At 41.3% G+C, this 19,470-nt stretch overlaps 1 protein-coding gene across 1 annotated transcript in view; it reads right to left on the bottom strand.

Moving 5' to 3' along the window:
* ARHGEF9 (Cdc42 guanine nucleotide exchange factor 9) overlaps nucleotides 1–19,470 on the bottom strand; it is a 277,721-nt gene that overhangs the window by 200,574 nt on the left and 57,677 nt on the right. Inside the window, exons 3-5 of the mRNA XM_072123413.1 lie at nucleotides 16,989–17,279; nucleotides 11,643–11,787; nucleotides 11,248–11,354 (exon numbers count right to left, since the gene is read on the bottom strand). Of these exons, the coding sequence (XP_071979514.1) occupies nucleotides 11,248–11,354; nucleotides 11,643–11,787; nucleotides 16,989–17,279 (543 nt within the window). The remainder of the gene's footprint in view (nucleotides 1–11,247; nucleotides 11,355–11,642; nucleotides 11,788–16,988; nucleotides 17,280–19,470) is intronic.

The raw sequence follows: 19,470 nt of genomic DNA, 5'->3' as shown, positions 1-19,470 counted from the left end.
CGGCACTTCAAGTAGTTTATAATGCCCTTTGGACTATGTATTTGTGAATTACATCTTCAGAGATCTGCTGTATACGTGTGTCATGGTCTACCTTGATGACATCTTGGTGTTTTCCCCTGATCTCAAGGGGAGACTGCTGCGGACATGTTATTAGTGAGGGAAGGCCATTGCTGGACATGTTATTAGTGAGTCGAGGCCCCTGCTGGACAGGTTATTAGTGAGGGAAGGCCACTGCTGGACATGTTATTAGTGAGGGGAGGTCACTCCTGGGAAATGTTATTAGTGAGAGGAGGCCGCTGCTGGACATGTTATTAGTGAAGGCAGGCCGCTGCTGGAACATGTTATTAGTGAGTCGAGGCCCCTGCTGAACATGTTATTAGTGAGGGAAGGCTGTTGGTGGACATGTTATTAGTGAGTCGAGGCCCCTGCTGGGACACATTGTCAGTGAGAGGAGGCCGCTACTGGACATGTTATCAGTGAAGAAAGGCCACTGCTGGAACATGTTATTAGTGAGCGGAGGCCGCTGCTGGGACATTTTTTTTGAAGAGTAGCAGCAGAGTTTCCCACCCTAGGCCTATACTCAAGGTACATTTTTTCCAGTTTTTTTGTGGTAAAGTTCGGTACCTTGGTTTACACTTAAGTCAACTTATACTTTCATATACAGTATGTGATATGTATATTTTTTACTCACAGTAAAAATCCCAAAGAAAAGGGGACATTATAGGTATGTGGGGCTTGCTATAGAAAAAGGGATATAATAATGTTCCTCTTTCTGTAGCCATCATCTTATCAAGACATTAGAAGGAAGCTACAGAAAAAAGGCCAGCTGGCGGAAAGGGGGCATTTTAGACCAAGGGCTGCAGGAAAAGGGGCATCATATGGGTTGGATTTAGATAGGGACTGTTTGCGGGGCACACAATTTTATTTTCCAGGGACCATGGTAAGAGGGTTACTCGGCTTGGTCCCCGGTAAAAAAATTTTGGGTGCAGCCAGTCCCCACATACAGAAAGGTTGGGGATTACTGTCTTAAAGTACAGACCATAGAAGATATGATCCACAGACATCTGCACATCTCTGGGGGCTCAGATATGCCTCTTGAAAATTCTTATTCATTTTATCAGCTGAAGTCCTCTATGTGCTGGTGCAAATGACTTGATCTGAACTTGTGCCTGCTCTATAATGAAATGCAGGCAGCAACAAGCCTATAGATTAAGCAATTTAGCTGTGTGATGCTATTTTTATCTCTCTGTGAAATATAGATAGGACCTTTTTTTTACCCCTATGACATTCCATCAGCTCAAGATATAGAGACGCAAATATTAAAAAGAACATTTTGTTTCACTTGTGAATATCCTCTATATATCAGAAAATATTAGCCTGTCCTATGGAAAAGGTTCATGTGCAATCACATTATTAAAGCAAAAAAATGCCCTACTGCAGACATCATGTAATAGAGAAGGAGGGCCTGAGCAGATTGTGTTGTAGTGTCCTATCTGCAGGAATCATGTTCTAGAGCAGGGAGAACTGAGCAAATTGTACATAATTGCAAGCAACATGTTATAGAGCAGTAGGAGCTGAGCAGAATGCACTTAGTTTCTATCTGCAGGCATCTTATTATAGTGTAGGAATAGCTGAACTAATTGTACATAGTGTCCTATCTGCAGGCAGCATGTGATAGAGCAGGAGGAGTTGATCAGAATGTACATAGTGTCCTATCTGCAGGCATCATGTTACAGTGTAGGAGGAGCTGAGCAGATTGTACTATCTGCATGAAGCATGTTATAGAGCAGGAGGAGCTAGACAGATTGTACCAAGTGTCCTATCTGCAGGCAACATGTTATAAAGCAGGAGGAGCTGAACAGATCAAACTTAGGGGTACATTTACTTACCCGGTTTCTGCGCGATCCCCGATCCGGACTGTCTGACGAGGATGAACTCTGTCACAATTCATGAAGATTGTGCGCCCGATATCCTGCATGTGTCGCTTCCCCGTTCAGGTTCCCGGGAGTTCCCCTTCTCCCTGGTGCATGTAAGTGCTTGGATTGCGACACAATTTTTAAGTTAAATCCAGCGGTTTGTCCAAATCTGTCGGATCGCCTGGCGGACCGCCCCCCGTTTTGTGTCGCATGAAAGCTGGCACGATTACGCCAAAATCCAATTGCGTGCACCAAAAACCCCTTTTAAATCCCTGTCCCATCGGCGCCAAATGGAAAATCGTCGGGATGTGCGACAAAAGTGCGGTCCGCGGGGCCCTTAGTAAATGAGCCCCATAGTGTATTATTTGCAAGCAGCATTTTAAAGAGCAGTAGAAGTGTGAGGGGGCTGATATAGTCCCCATGAGGGGGCTGTTTTGTATGATAAACTAGGGAATATTTTAGGGAACAGAAGACTGTTTAATTTCTAAATTTTTCAAGCCGCCACGTGAGTTCACTGCAAAGGTCTCTACACATCACAGGATCCTGTAGACAATATTTGCCGTAGAGATAATCTAACCAGACACCTAGAGGATGTAGGGATTCCTAAGCACCACTATCCCTAGTGGTGTTTTTAATAGAAAAATGAATTCAGTATTTCAGGAATATTCACTTGGCTTTAATGATAAAAGTATATTTAACATGAGTATTGCATAACTGGGAAGGGAATTTCATGCAAATTTTTATTAAGTATACAGGTGCAAGCACCCTAAAGATCAGGTAGTGGTTTTCTACATCATCTTATCTTGTTTGCTGGAAAGCACTGTAGGTTTTTATGTAGTTTCTATAGGAACACTGTTAGGTGAACACAGTCATATGGTATAGTATATTTTAGCTAGCAGTTAAATCTGATAAAACCTCATTTTTATTATTCTTCCCTATATTTCTAAAAATAAACTGATAACATTTGGTTCTAGTTCCCTCAACTTGAAAAGTAGAATATACTGTTGCTCACCAAAATAACTTTTTTTCTGGTACAAAAAAAACTACTGACAATTTTAAACTACTGACAATTTTTCATTCAATAGCTTTTTTGTGTGTTTTTGTGGCCCTCTGTGTCTTTTCCTCCTTTTATATTTCTCCAAACAAGTTGTGCTGCTTAACTGCAAAGGCCTCTGGAGGTCCTAGATTCACCAGTGGAAGGAACCAATGTAACGTGGGCTACCATGAAACCATGAAAGTGGGCTATTTGTTATTTGTCTTCTAATCTGTATCTCTACTACAATTGTAATCGTAATTAATATGTACGTTTTTTGTATCCATCCATAATCTGATGGATGCAAGTCCAACATTTAGGAGACATACCTCTCTCACTGTGAAACTATGTGCCAATGTGAAGAGTGAATGTCAGCTCAGGTTGGCCTCATCTCTAACCTGCCTATGTGCAGGTTTAGACTGCCAGGGGGCCATTAGTTTCCACGAGAATCAGTTTGAATCCCATATGTACAAAACTGTACAGAGAATATTACTAAACTTACAACGACAGAACATCATTTTTAATGTGCAGATGTTATAAACTGGAGAAATCCACAGCAATCTGTATTTTAGTGTTTTTGGGATGTATATTTCTTTTTGGGATGTTTGGCAAAAAAAGAAGATATAAATGTGACAAAAAAATCAAAAAAAGGTTATAACAATGGAAGGCAATTGAGCCATGTCCCTCCTGCAGTAAGCTGACCCCTGTACAATGAGATGGAATTATATCAATACACTCCATGAATTCGGATAGGGCTGTATTGTGTTTTCTGCCTTTCTTTCTCTACAATATGAAATACTTTATTTTAAAAGATAGTGAAACACAAACAAGAAAACTGATAAGATATGCAAAACAAAACATTCTCAGTTCAATCAATTCTAAATCTATTCAAGAATACAGCTAAGCGCCTTGAATCCTATTTAAAAAAAAAATTAAAAAAAAGATTATACAATATTCCAATAATATAGTGCGTCCTTGAATTTACTCGGTGGGAAAAGAAAGAGACTAAATCTCTCAAACAAATCAATTTTCTTTTTAAGATATGAAATTTCTATCATATAATTTAAACCTGTTCACCTTTAAAAAAAAGCAAGAAAGCTTCTATGGGATCATTTTGAAAATTCTTCCATTTAGTAGATAAACACTTGAGAATAATCACGGTATAATTATGTCTGTCTTTGAGTTAAAGAGAGACTAAAATACTATGACAATACGATTACCTTCCTTACATCCTAAGGTAAAGATGTTGCAAAAGTGAAACATTTGAATGTATGTTTCCCTTAACAGAGAAATCCGACAGATTCAAGGGGTTTTCCCATTTCAGCAAATTAATGTTATTGTTTGTATTATAAAAATGTATACAATTCTCCATTATACTTTGTGTATCGATTCATCACAGTTTTCTAAATCTCTGCTTGCTATCATTCTATAGAAAGCTTCTATATTTACTTTCAGTGGATAGAAATTTAACCACCATCACACAGGTGCACGGCTTGTTACAACCCACAGCTCTGATTACTCTCTCTGATACTGTATAATGATACGTGCACCTGTGTGACCATGGTCAGATTTCTGAAGAGGAACGGAAGAAGCCAAAGAGAACTGTAGGAACCGAGGCAGCATTGGAAGAAGAAAAGGACCTACGGGGGACATCGGAAAGGTGAGTACAGTTTTATTTTTATTTTTTTTTACTACAGGGACTGGCAGCCGGTATACTACTGGGGCTGGCTGGCTATATACTACAGGGACTGGCAGGCTATATATTACAGGGGGCTGGCAGGCTATATATAACAGGGGGCTGGAAGGCTGTATACTACAGGGGCTGCCAGGCTAAATACTACAGGGGGCTGACAGGCTATATACTACAGGGGGCTGGCTGGCTATATACTGGGAGACTGTGACCAATGCATTTCCCACCCTCGGCTTATACTCGAGTTAATATGTTTTCCCAGTTTTTGTGTTTAAATTGGGTACCTCGGCTTATACTCAGGTCGGCTCATACTCGAGTATATACGGTATATATAAGTACTTATATAATACTTTTGAAAGTTGTCCCATTCGAATGGTTTATATGGTCAAATAATTACTTAAAGGGCCAAAGAAGCCTTCAATCCACATATATAATATTTCCATAAGATTTCCAAAAATATCATTAAGACCCTTAAAGAGAACCTGCCATTTAAATTAACACACCCAAAATAAACTATTCAATTAAAATCTATGGTTAAAAATCATTAGCCTTAACCCTAAGGGCATTGCTCTTAGTTCCTTTCCATGGCTGCAATGTTAAAAAAAATCACTATGTAACTCACCTGATGGGAGTCCAATGACACTAACTGAGCCCTGCACAGTAAATTTTGCTTGCATTGCCCTGCCTCCCTGTCCATGATTGATAGGTCTCACTGCTAGGAAATGCTGCTATGTGGAACATTGAGTGAGAGCTCTGTTACATCAATAGACACTGTCATGTGACCAGGGTGATGTCATGTATAGTCGTGTTACATTTGTATGTATCTAATCACATGAAATCACAGCAGCCTCCATGTACTTATATGCCTCCCCCTGCTTTCATGGGGGTTGCTGTCATTTTGTGTGCTCAGATATATACATGGGGTTGACTTTGCAACTTTGTAATAGGACCTTTAGATAACATAATTCTGGTCACATGACATTCTGAGAAGATGCATGGGAAATAGTGAAGAGTAGATGTAGGGGTCTGGCCAAGCGGGATACACCTCCCCCCCTGATGCCAGGTAATATAAGATAAAGTTGATTGTAAGGGAAACAATTTTTAGGTAAAATAACAGTGTCAGTTAGTTAATAAGGATCTATGGGAACCTGTCACTACCGTGTTTCCCGAAAGTAAGACAGTGTCTTACATTCTTTTTACCCTTAAAAGTCCCACTATGTCTTACTTTCGGGGTATGTCTTATATTGGAAAAAAAATGTTGATTTTTGTTTGAACCATAAAATTAACAATTATTAACAACCTGAACAGTATGGTATTCACCACAAAACAGTTTTATAAAAGCAAGTGCCAAGAATTATACCGTGTGGGGGGTGGTTATACAAAATAGGGGCATTATACAGTGTGGGTGGGTTATATAGAGTAGGGGCATTATACAGTGTGAGTAGGGGCGTTATACAGTGCAGGGAGTGGTTATACAGTGCAAGGGGGCATTATACAGTGTGGGTGGGTTATACAGAGTAGGAGCATTATACAGTGTGGGTGGGTTATACAGAGTAGGGGAAATATACAGTGTGGGTGGGTTATACAGAGTAGGGGCATACACAATGTTCACATATAGAACAGGCATCACACCTATATACACATTACACATAAACATACATACTTTTCAGTGTTCCTGATGGGCACTGACTGCAGGGCTGAGAAGAGGCTGGTCCAAGCAGACATGTGCTCCCCTGCCCCTTCCCCTCCTGTTCCGACTGATGTAGCAGAGTTTATCAGCTACACAGGAAGGGGAGGAGCTGCTCCAGTAACACAGAGGCAGCACAGAGCAGGAAGCTGCTGCAGAGTGCACAATGTGCAGCACTGTCTCCTCTGCCTCAGGTCATGTGACCGGAGCCTGTACGGAGTAGCTGAGCACAGGTCACATAATCTTCTATTGGGATGGGAGCTACAGCAGTGACATGAAGAAGCTGCAGCTCCCGGCTCTGTCCGCATCCGTCGGAAAACCGCTCTAACTATGTCTTACTTTCGGGGTACGTCTTACATTAACCGACCCCCTAAAACACCCACTACGTCTTACTATCGGGGGTGTCTTACTATCGGGGAAACACGGTAGCTGTATTTGTAAAAATATGGTGACAGGTTCCTTTTAAATGGGATTTAAAGAATACAGCTGTCAAAAATATTGAAGTTCAGCAAGTGTACATGAGGTGTTAACATGTTCATAGTTATTCTGTGGATCACTATTTCCATATTTACCCTAAGATCTTCCTGCTGTGACTTATCTCAAACACTGCCGCGCTCTACTCTAGAAACGCCGGACCGCTCTCAAAGCGGTCAGGCGTATTCATGAGGGGCGGGATTAGGGGCGGTAACTGCTGCATGACGCGTGGCAGTCACCGCTGGCCTATGGAGTGAGTGGGGCGGTCTGGGGAAGAGGCAGTGCTGATGTCTCCAGCGTTTCTAGTGTACAGCGCGGCAATGTCTGCTAGCATTATCGGAGATTTCTATTCATTTGCATATGGCTTTGGGGGAGATTTTTTTTAAAGCTAAATAGGTGAGATTTCACATAAAAGAGGGAACTGTAGAAAAAATATTTCACACCCTACATTAAGAGGGTTGGTTGTTTAATGGGGTAAAATATGGTGACAGTGATTTTTTTTACAAATATGGCTATCCGTGCAGTTTAATCCACAGGCTCTGCTAGTACCATTACTATGTTCCTCTTTGTCAAACTCTGATTACTTGGCTACAGGCGATGTTCCTTTATATCCACCATGCCACCAGTCAATCATTTATACGGTTTAAAAAAGACACTTGTCCATCAAGTTCAACCAAGGAAGGGAAGGGACTGGATGAGGAAGGGATTTAGGGGAAACAATTCTATATAACATAACCATCAATGTTTTCTATGTGTAAAAAGGCATCTAGACCCTTCTTGAAGCTCTCTGCTGTCCCTGCTGTGACCAGCGCCTGAGGCAGGCTATTCCACAGATTGACAGTTCACATAGTAAAAAAGCCCTGTCTCCTCCACTGGCGATTAAATCTTTTCTCCAGAAGGAGAAAGTGCCCCCTCGTCTTTTGATTTGATATAATCTGAAACAACTTACCACCATATTTTTTGTATGGACCATTCATATATTTATATAAATAAATCATGTCCCCTCGTAGTCATCTCTTTTCCAGACTTAATAAATCTAGTTGATTTAATCTTTCCTCATAACTGAGACCCTCCATACCCCTTATCATTTTAATCAGATCTAATATCTATCTTATCTAATCAATGGTTCCCGAAAATAGTCATGCAATAGATGATGGAGGCTCTAATTAGCAGAATTACCCAGTTTTGGGCAGAATATACACTACACGGTGCTATGTAAGATTCTCATCCATGCCAAGACATATTTCTTCCCACCCTTCTCTATAATGGATGGATCACAGCAACCTTTATGTAGCTCAGGACTATGGTGATTCCTGACAAGGATCTCCTGCTGCGTTCACATGGTTTGGTTTCTTTCTAAGAAAGAGGGACATGATTAGAACCAATGAGAGTCATAAATCTTCAATGACACAGAATTCTCTCCTTGCTGTAATCAGGTCATTAACGCCTACACCCTACATGTCAGTGTAATAATTCCACTGGGGTCCGTACACCTCTCGGAAACACAGACGTAGCAAGCAGAACACAAACTGTATGGTAAGTGCATGTACGTTATTAGACCCCAGACCGTGGCAGCCAGGAGACCGCACACAATGCTAATTAATGGTGATGAGTAACACTACTTAACTACTTACCAATCCAAGACCTACGCTCCTTGTAGCATCGGGGGGGGGGGGGGGGGCTTCTAACGATTGCATTGATTCCCTCTGCTAAGGTCTTCATCAAAAAGATTTTACAATTGCTGAACTGAACTCTCAAGAGATAGCGGGTGCAACAGATTTAGATCACCCAGGACTAGATCAAGTATAAACGGGATATTTATCGAAATCCACATGCAAGAATAAATGCCCCAGATTTACACTACAAAATATTCCAGTAAAATGAATTTTTTAATTGATCTTCTTTCTGTGTTGCCCAATTAACTGAAAGTCAGAACTAGGACTTGAGCTCTGAGTCATTGCAGCAGTGTTTAGAAGACATGGCTAACCCTCTACTATCTTCAAAGCATAGTTATCTTCAAAGGATTTTATTTCCCACTTTCACTTATAGTGCTGTGAAAAGAAAATGCTGAAATAATTTGATTTTCGTTTCTAACGCCCGACTCGCCATGCTGTGATGCTGTATTGCCAGCCCATGCACTAGAGTTAATTTGTTGTCTGACTCCCACACTACAGTGCACCTGATCTATTTGTATGCAGCTGACATACTGTTTGATGTAGTTATCACAACGGTTTGCCCCCTTAGGATGTGTCATGCTAATCACACTTAAAAATAGCTTCTCCTCACCCAAGCTTTACAAAGGTTCAGCACTTCTACGCCATCGCTAGTGGGAACCCGGGCAGTAATTTTAACACTTTAAGATTCCTTGTAATGTCACACAACAAGCAAAGTACCAACTTTCCTTGTTGAGGCATTTGTTTTCAGTGGTGTTTCTGAATGAGAAAATTGGGCTACAAGGAAGATGAGTGTTAGCAATGATTCCAGTGATTGTCAGGTTTGATTATGGAGACTTTATAATGATTGCTGCAATCCTGCCATTTTGGTGGAATGACACACTGGCCAATTCTTGGTGTGATATTTTGGGAAGCCATTGTTGTATAGCGATGCATATAAGACATCCCATGACCACTTGTTTTGGCAGGGTGACCAATTGGCATCTTTCGGCTGAATAATGCTCACCAACACACATGTCCCTGGAATTTCTCTATCAGATTCCAATGCTGCCTTGACCTACCTGGTGGCTAGATCTATCACCATTCAAGCATTTATGGGACCCTATTAGGCACCAACTTAAACAAACCATAGGTGCACTAAATCTACAGTTCCGTCTGTATGCAAATTTTCCTCCAAGAAACTTTTCATAAACTATATGTCTCTGTGTCCAACAATATCTCATCTTGTATCCAATCAATAGTTTGCCCAAAGGATACTAGACCCCTCTTTCAGTCCTACGGTTTGCTCCAATTAACCTTGCTGTAATATTGTGATCACTTACATATATCATCATTACATTCACAGATAGAAAGTTTCATTCCATTCCAACAACTCCATCTTGGTACATATCATTTTTCAATCCTTAAGCCATGAAATTCCAGACACTTGATATTCTACTATATTACCCTGGAGGACCCAAGAAAAATCGTTTCTCTCCCAAGAGACCCAGGCTCATATTCCTCAAACCTGCTTGATATGTATGACTTCTAAGATTTTTTTCACAGTGCAATACTTTTGCGATACAGTGACTGCTTTGCCAAGTGTATAGAAACAAACTTACATTTATCCTTCTGTACTAAAAGTATTAGGTCCATAATATCTACAGTTAGGTCCATAAATACTTGGACACTGACAAAAAATGTATTTATTTTTTTACCTATTAACTGAACAACAAGTTATAGTTATAAAATTGACATCAATTTAAAGTCCTGCCATCAGGTTTTATTTGAGGGTATCCACATTAAATGCAAGAAAGGTGGGTTATGGGGCTACTCTACTAACCTTCCCACCTGATGAGATCAAAAATATGTGCTACTGGAGTAGTCTAGAGGATCTTTAGACGGGATAAATATATAGAGATATCATGGCCTCCTTCCTTCTAAAATCAACCTGTAAATGTTAATGAGTCTGAGGGGCTACCCCCCCCCCCCCTTCTGTGATCTGGCTCTACAGACTGTTACACTGTCTCCCCTTCCCCCTACCTCCAAAGCACTTGTGCAGGAATACTTCATGATAAAAAGCAACTATAAAAGGCTGGCACTGTCCTGAAAGACAATTCTTCAGACAGATGCAATTGAGGTCAATATCTACCAAAATGATGGAAAGAAAAACGTATAGTGAAGGCAAGCTACAGCTCATGATTCAAAGCATACCACATCATCTGTGTCTCTGTGAGGTGGTGAGATGGTTTGGGCATTATTGGGGAAGCTATTTTGCTGTAATATTACACTATTGGTACACAATATTATATGATCACATTGTATATCATGTATATTTGGACAATGTATGTCAAAAGTCCATATGTAAGGGGGAGGGGGGACTGGCACTATCTAGTTTAAAGAGAATCTATTATATTGCACATACACAGTCCTATCTGCAGGCTGGATGATGTAGAGCAGGAGAAGCTGAGCAGATATCACAGTGTCCTATCTGCAGGCAGCCTGTTACAGAGCAAGAGGAGATGAGTAGCTTTTACAGTGTCCTATCTAGAGGTAGCATGTTATTGTTATTCTGCTCAGCTCTCCCTGTTCTATAACATGTTGCCTGTGGATCAGACACCATGTTCAGTGTAACAGCTTCCCTTTCTTTTTTGCTTACAAAAACTACCCAACGGTGTCATACAGGTTTGGCTCACTTATTACACCATAATAAGTAGCTAGTATATTTATTCGTATGTGTTAGGTGTAACAGACCACGATAATACATGTATAAGGTGATACATAAGGCCTCATACCTGATGTACCGGAAGTTGATGGGACTGAGGATTTATAGGTTTCCATCTTCTCCCTTTTCTGCTGTCTCTTCGAACTTCTAGAGTCTTTGAACCCAGGTCTTCCTCTCCTATGGAAAACATGTACACATTAAATAAAAACCTACTCCTGTGATCTTTAAAATGGGTTTCCTACTAATAGAAGAGGATAGGTAATAAGTTGTAGATCACTAGTGATGTGATGGCTGTTACATGCACAAGTTATCAGACTGTCCCTTACACTTTCATAGGAATATAGTGATGGTCATGCAGCGCCATTACCTTGTGGATAGTGATATGTTGCATTTCTAGCCAAATCTATATTTGCGTGCCAATCCCCAACCCCACCTCCATGCACAACCTTCACATGCTGGACTTACCTGTGCTCATTAACTTCCTTTTCATCCATCCAACCTGATCAAGTCCAGACGGGGTGCTCTGAGACAGAGGTAGTGACATACATCTATCCAACGGGAACTTGAAAGATGGGGGCACAGTAAGTGGAGTAGGGGGCAGTCTCAGTGGCTGGAAATAATTTTTACAGTGTTATCTACATGCAAAAAAACTAATCTTATTAATTATAAAAAATACATCCAATCTATTTCTTAATTTTGAGTGGGAAGGTCCAGATTCTAGACAAAGTACTATGCATCATTGTTCTCTACATGTTCATCTTGTTACGTTCAGATGCCACACCTATGAGAAGTATTTCTTCTGGAGGAGACTAATGTGTACAACATTTTGTGAAAAGATGTTTCTTTTGGCACAATTAAGAAAGACCTATTATAGTGCTGTGTAAAATAAAGCACAAAAGCTATTGTGCCATAAATAACAGATCCAATTTGTATGGTGCATTTTGCTTTGTTCACAATGTTTATCTTACTCTTTACTTTAACTGCAAATATGTATCAGCTAATATGTAAAAATACAATTAAAAAAATTTCTCCGGGAAAAAAAAAAAGCCCAATTATTTACCTGATTAATTCAGTGCCACTGAACCCTGCTTTATGTTTCCCTTGGCAATAACATGCATACAGGTCTGACCCTGCCAAATGCTATTAATTGGATGCTGCAATTACATGTGTAGATGAGCACATCACTATCACTATTCAGCTAAGCAAACTAAGATCAGAGGGGCACTAGAACAGTGAGAGTATTGTAGAAAAGTTATAGGTCTTTTGTCACAGTATGTCCCCCCCCTTATGTTTAGACACTGGGGCACATTTACTTAACCGGTCCAGTTGCAATCCCGCGGCACGTTGTCCGACGCTGATTTGGGTCTGCTGGGATTCACTAAGCTCCATGCGCCCGATGTCCAGCAGGTGTCACTGCTGCGCCGAGGTCCGCCGGAGTTCACCTTCTTCGTCCCGGTGCATGTAAGTGCTGATCTTGCGACACAAATTCTTTTTTAAAATTCCGAGGTTTTTCCAAATCCGTCGGGTTGTCTGACAGATTCGCTTGATTTCTGTCGCGTGAAAGCCGGCGCCGATCCAACACAATGTGATCGCGTACACCAAAATCCCGTGGCAATTCGACGCAAATCGGAAATATTCGGGAAACCTGACGAAAGTGTGGCGTTCGGACCCTTAGTAAATGAGCCCCACTGTGTGAACTCAGACACAGGTAAAGGATGTAAAGACGAATGTCATAGATCATGGAGGTGCCTTAGCGTCCTTAACTTCAACAAACTTTCAGTAGTCCAGTGTGTGTACATGAAAAACAACGTCTCTCTTATTCTGTGACTTGTAAACTTCACTTATGGCAGACCTTCCCAATTCTATCTCTACTATAATAATATGTAGATTCTATGTGATCTAAAACCTCAGCAAGCCTTTACCCATCTCCAGTGATAAGTCTGAATACTGGGAAAAATTGGGTTCAGGACCCCCGTGTCGGCAAGAATTTTGATCCAAACATGAACCCGATTGAAGTCAAAAGGGACCCGAATTTTAACACCCCAAAATGAAAAATTATGGGAAGAAGAGGACAGTTGCCCTGCCCATAATGGGCTATGGGAAAGTACTTAAAATTATAACATAATTTTTTTTTAAAATCATTACTAAAACATAAATAAAATACTGTTAATGTCATTGATCTATAATACAGTATGGGTAGTGATGAGTGGACCCGAACAGCATTGTTCTTGGGAGAGGAGGAAGCTAGGATGACAGCAGCTAGAAATTTTAAATAACTGTTCTTTACAAGGCAGTGTCGTGTACTGCATGTATTCCCAGACGAAATTAAGGCATTGGTCAGTTACATTGAAAATAGAGCCTCACGTTCCATCGGACTGTCTTCAACACACTGCATCTCTTTTGTGCAAAGTCCTCCACCTCACCCCTCATTCAAAACAGCAAGGACGACTCCGCCACAGGCCATGGAGCAGTCACTATGATAAATCTCCTAGCTAGGATTACATGGATCATCCACCTGCCCCGGTTGCAGACATGGAGGTCCCAGATATCCAACAACTTGTGTTGGAAGATGAGGTTGTGGACAGCGGACCATTCCAGAACATCTACCATGATGATGATGAAACCAAGACGCTGGCATTCTGCAATATAGAGGTGATGAGGGATGATGACGATTTCCCAGAGCTCAAAGGCAATGATTCGGAGGAAGAGGCATTGGTCCCAAATCCCTAGGTATCCATCAGAAAGGTGCAAAGTTGCCTCAGGCAACCCATAGCAACTACGTGGCCTGCTAATGCTTGCCATGCCCAGGGATGAGCATACAAATGCCGGCCTAAAGGATCTCCCTGATGTGACATTTACAAAAAGTTCTGTTCCCAATACAGGTTATGTTCCCATGCCCCATCGCCGGCGCCAGCACCTGTCCCCACGGCACACGCTGGCAACATAAGAAAACTCAACGGCATACTTGTCGCTGATGTAGTTGAGAGAAGCGCCACACTCACAGTGATGACGCAGCTGACAGGGGGCAGCACCGCAAGAGGACCTTCACATAACATAACTGCATCGGCCTGGCCGATGTATTTCTGCCGCAGAGTGTCTTTTACTGTGCAGGACGCTGGCCGACGTGATGACTTCACACCGCCAGTGTCCCTGCTGCTGCACAGTAGGCGCTGCTCTCACTCGGAAGATGCAGAAGATGTGTGCAACACTTGAGGTAAGTTAATGGTTTTTATTTTTTTTTCTGGCCACTAATAATGTGTATTTAATTAATTAATGGAACCTGGCAGGGGACTATATTAATTAATGGAACGTGGCTGGGGACTATATTTATTAATGGAACCTGTCTGGGGGGTATATTAATTAATGGAGACAGGGGGTGGGGGGTGTATATTAACTAATGGAGCCTGGGGGGTGGTGTATATTACTTAATGAAGCCTGGAGGGTATATTAATTACTGTATTCTGGCTCAGGGGGTGTATATTAATTAATGGAGCCCGGCTGGGGGGGGGGGGGGGTGTATATTAATTAATGGCGCCAGGGGGATGTATATTACTTAATGGAGCCTGGGGGGCTGTATATTTATGGAGCCTGGGGGGCTGTATATTAATGGATCCTGGGGGCTGTATTTTAATGGAGCCTGGGGGGCTGAATATTAATGGAGCCTGGGGGGCTGTATATTAATGGAGCCTAGGGGGCTGTATATTAATATTGCTATCTTAAGGTTCTGCGTTTTTAATGCCACCACATGAGTTCACTGCTTAGGGGCCCAGTGAGGCGTTGGAAAGGATCCTGACCAACAACACAGACCAGCTGGAACTGCTGCATAAGGTGCTTGGTGTATGGGTGCATTTTCAGCATTCACACCCTGTTGCTACCCATCTGCACTGCAGTGGAACTTTGGTTCTTCATATGCGATTTACCAACTTATTTGCATATGTTGTAAATGGGTAAGCTTTGTGCAGCACTGCGTAATCTGTAGGCGCTATATAAATAATAATTATTATTATTAATGGGTGTGTGAGCAGCAGCAGGCAATAGTTGAGGTCTAGAAAGCCCGATTGAGTCAAAGTAGTGACCAAAAGCACTTCACAACCACTGGGCCTCCATGAGGGACATTTGTGCTGCACTACTTTCAATACGCCACCAATATGGTCAGTGCTAAAAAAAAGCCATCGTCAGTGCTACCATCCCCATCTTTTGCCTGCTTGAAAAAGCTCTTCAGGCAATAAGTCCACACATGCCTCACAGGGTGGGTTGCTGGTGGGTTGAAGGACAATCAGACAAGAAAGATGTACAAACCCAGGTTGCAGTTTTTAACTGACTTTACAGTGAAAATGCAGTGAAGAAAGTAAAAATTTGAGGCTTTGTACATTTTGATTGGAATGTAATTGAAGTATATTTCAGTAATAAAAAAATATGAAATTATTCACTGGCCCTGTATCATAGCAGTATATAAGTATACACATGCAGTTCTTCAGACTGCCCTGAAAAAGGCAATTATTACTTATCCCTGACTGACCTTATCTGCAGTAGCATCCTCTCCCTAGCTCTGTGGTGACCATATGAGGATAAAGATTCAATTACCGTAATACTGGCACTGCCCTTTAGGAATAAAAAGGGTATGTGAGCACAGACACTGCAATCAAGAAATACATGGATGCAGTTAAAAGACTGCTTTAAATAATACTAAGACTGGTACTGTAAGGTATCACTGCTTGATGCATGTAGTACTAAGACAGGTTCAATAAAATACTTTACAATATGACGATGGAAGTGCAAAAAGTTCTAACACTGGTCCTTTAAGATCTTGCTGGATTATCCAGGAACTGCAAACTGTATTGCGTCAGCGCCTTTCAGATTTTGATTCAACTGCAAACTATACAGCAACAGCACCTTTCAGATTTTGTTGGACCGGCAATTATAAAGCAACAGCGCCATTCAGATTTTGATTCACCTACAAACTATACAGCGACAGTACTTTTCAAATTTTGATGCAACTTCAAACTATACAGCAACACTGCCTTTCAGATTTTGATGGAAATGCAAAGTATAATGAGACAGTGACTTTCAGATTTTGATGGTTCGGCAAACTATACAGCAACAGGCCTTTCAGATTTTGATGGACCGGCATATTATACAGTGACAGCGCCTTTGAGATTTTCATGCAACTGCAAACTATAATGCGACAGCAATGTTCAGATTTTAATGGACTGGCAGACTATAAAGAAACCGTGCCTTTCAGATTTCGATGGACCATCAAACAATACAGCAGCTTTCACATTTTGATGCAACTGCAAACTATAATGCAACAGCAACTTTTAGATTTTGATGGATCAGTAAACTATACTGTTACAAGCCTTTCAGATTTTGGTGTATCTGCAAAATATAATGCAACAGCAAGTTTCAGATTGTAATGAACTGGAAAATTATACAGCAACAGCGCCTTGCAGATTTTGATTGACCGGCAAACTATACAGCAACAGTAACTTTTAGATTTTGACGGACTGGCAAAATATATAAAAAAACAAACTAGAAAAATGCTTGTACCTTTATGAAACCAAGACAATTTCACAACATTTTCTCATTTACTAACTTATGGCGGTTTTACATTTGAGCTATAAGCCCTGTTTTTGGATCCTGCCAGTTATTTAATTCCACATTTAATTCCACATTCATTCTGGGTATTCTTCAATATTATTTATTGCAACCCATCATATAACAATAAAAATGTATTTATAGTTACTTTATTTAATCTTAAATACAATATAAAGCATTGTGGAGAAAGACAGAAATACCAAAAGGAGCGCTCACCGGGAGAACACTTTCATCTTCAGTCAAATGTTCAGAAGTCATGACTTTGTTGGACTCATCACTCTTCTGGTCGGTATCTGAATCGCTTGCGATGGTATAGTTGTCTATGACTTCTTCGGCATCAGTGTCATGTTTAGCTGCTATGGATTCCTCCTCCTCCTCCCCTACCTCATAAGATGCTGCCAAGTCATTATTGATCTCCACCTGATCAGTCAATGTTGAACTTTCAAATTCATTCATAGTCAATTCCTCCTCTCTGGAGATATCCAGAATTCCATTGTGCCATTGTTCCTAGACATGAAAAAATTAGAAAATATTGCATCATGGAAAGGTGATGGATTAGTAAAAGCAGGTTATGATTTCCAATATATATGCAGTAGTTCAGATGGCTGGTTGAAGAAATCAGAGTAAGATACAGGGGTCCACTTATTAATACAGAACATATTGCACCATGTAACTGTTGATGTCCTATAATTGCAATTTCCAGCAATTTTACAAAGAGTTTACTATAAGCCTGATGGACACATTCACACCTAGCTTTGCCATAGAATCCCAACTGCAGAGAACCTCTGTTTGCTAGAGGGGTCCTAAAGAGTGCATATAAATCCCCTACCAGCTGTAATCTGACATTACTGTTCAGTTGTGTTACAGCGCCACCACTTTGAAAAATTAAGTATTCCGCATTTGTAAAATGCAGGTCCTATAAAGAATCAGATAATATTCGCAGACCTTCTCTATTGTGGTCAACAATAATAGCCCCCTCTTATCCCCCAGTACTTATCCCTTTAAGCAGTGTTTTACTTATTTATGCAACATATTGCTGGTTGATGATTAAGATGATTAAGATGCACACAACTTCCTCCCGATATTGAGCATCTGCAAACAGCAGCCTCCTGGGTCTGCTCTAATGTAAGAAACACTTCTATACTTGGTATACTGTGTGCCGTTGTCCTATAAATAGTCCATTCATCTGAAGGTCAGCACCTCCATCTACCTATCCTAACAAGAGCAGGGGATGATGGAAGTAAGTGCTTAGGGGCTGTGGGACTTTCCCGTAGAATATATATATATATATATATATATATACATACACACATACTTATATACTGCTGGTTGATCCAGGCATTCATTCCCACTAACAGGCCAATCCAGCTTTTTATTCCGGCAGGCAGGATCTTTATGTACACATCATGAAATGCTAATTCTTTCTATTTTATTAGTCTACCATCTTATACCTTGTATCATACGGCGCAGACTATGTGTATAGAAAGGAAATTTATGGCAGGTGCCTATAACAACCAAACTGTGTGATTCCTGTCTTAAAGAGTTTATATCAGGTTGCATTCTATAATAATCTGATCGGTGAGGGCTCAACTCCAGGGACCCTTAAGGTCACAAGAAGAGACCCCATCAATATGTGAGAATGGGACCGCCGTTCTCCGGACACGTGCTCGACCTGCCATCCCATTCAGTATGGGTGTGTAGGAAATTGCTGACCACCGCGCTTGACTATCTCCAGCACTCACATAGACAATAAATGGGAGTTTTGGAGATATGGAGCACTGTGCTCTGTAATTTCCCAAACTGTACTTCTAGACCAGAACCATACTTCTGGTTGGCAGACCCATTCTCGTGATCAATGAGAGCTCCCAGAAGTTAGACACTTGTCTGAGAATGTTATCCACAGGACAGGGGGAAACATGCAAACTTGCTACAAAACCCTTTATTGCCTTTATGTCCATCTAGCAGTATAGGGAGAAGGCAGGTATCTTACTTGAGTGTTAGGGTTGGGTAACACAGAAGACAGGGGATAGTGTGCCCTGAGCTTGCCCCAACCTCTGTCCCTTCCTACAGCCCCCCACGCTAAAACGTGGGGCGACTACATGAAGACTCGAAATACATTGGATAAGTGTGGGAAGAGAAAACACTAATAGACTGACAAACATAAAACACATTAGAGTGGTAAACTAGCCGGAGTCACAACGAGAGGGTACGTCAAGAGCAAAATCAGTAAGCAAAGAGTCAATGTCAAAAACTAGCTGAACTCAGGACGATTCAGACACAGAGCAAGTCAAACCTGATGCAAAGAGCAATTTTGAAACACTGGCACAGGTGACTAGTGAGGCTGCAATTTATGCAGCCAGAACCACACCTCCAGAACCTGATAGGAGCTGGACAACTTCTGGGAATTAACCCCTCATGGTGCAGAACAACCAAGCACAATCACAGGCACCATGCAGAGGTACCACAAGTCCCAGCAGTTCAGAACACAACTCCTAGACAGCGCAAGGTCTAGGAGCTGCCCGGGGCGCACGCCAGAGACCCCTGGTAGTGGACGAGAGGTGGAGTTTGCGCGGATACGCGACGGAGGTCAGAGAACGCTGCTAGCACCACCAGAAGTCCCAGCATTCTCCCCAGCGAACTTGACATTGAGTTTTTGCAGCAGTGTTGCAAAGTTTCAGTCAATTCTTCTGGAATCCAT

Source organism: Engystomops pustulosus, chromosome 9 (assembly GCF_040894005.1).
Source record: "Engystomops pustulosus chromosome 9, aEngPut4.maternal, whole genome shotgun sequence".
In the NCBI taxonomy this organism is placed as follows: Eukaryota; Metazoa; Chordata; class Amphibia; order Anura; family Leptodactylidae; genus Engystomops; species Engystomops pustulosus.
Note: the sequence above shows the minus strand (reverse complement) of the source record. Positions and strands in the feature narration are given on the sequence as shown.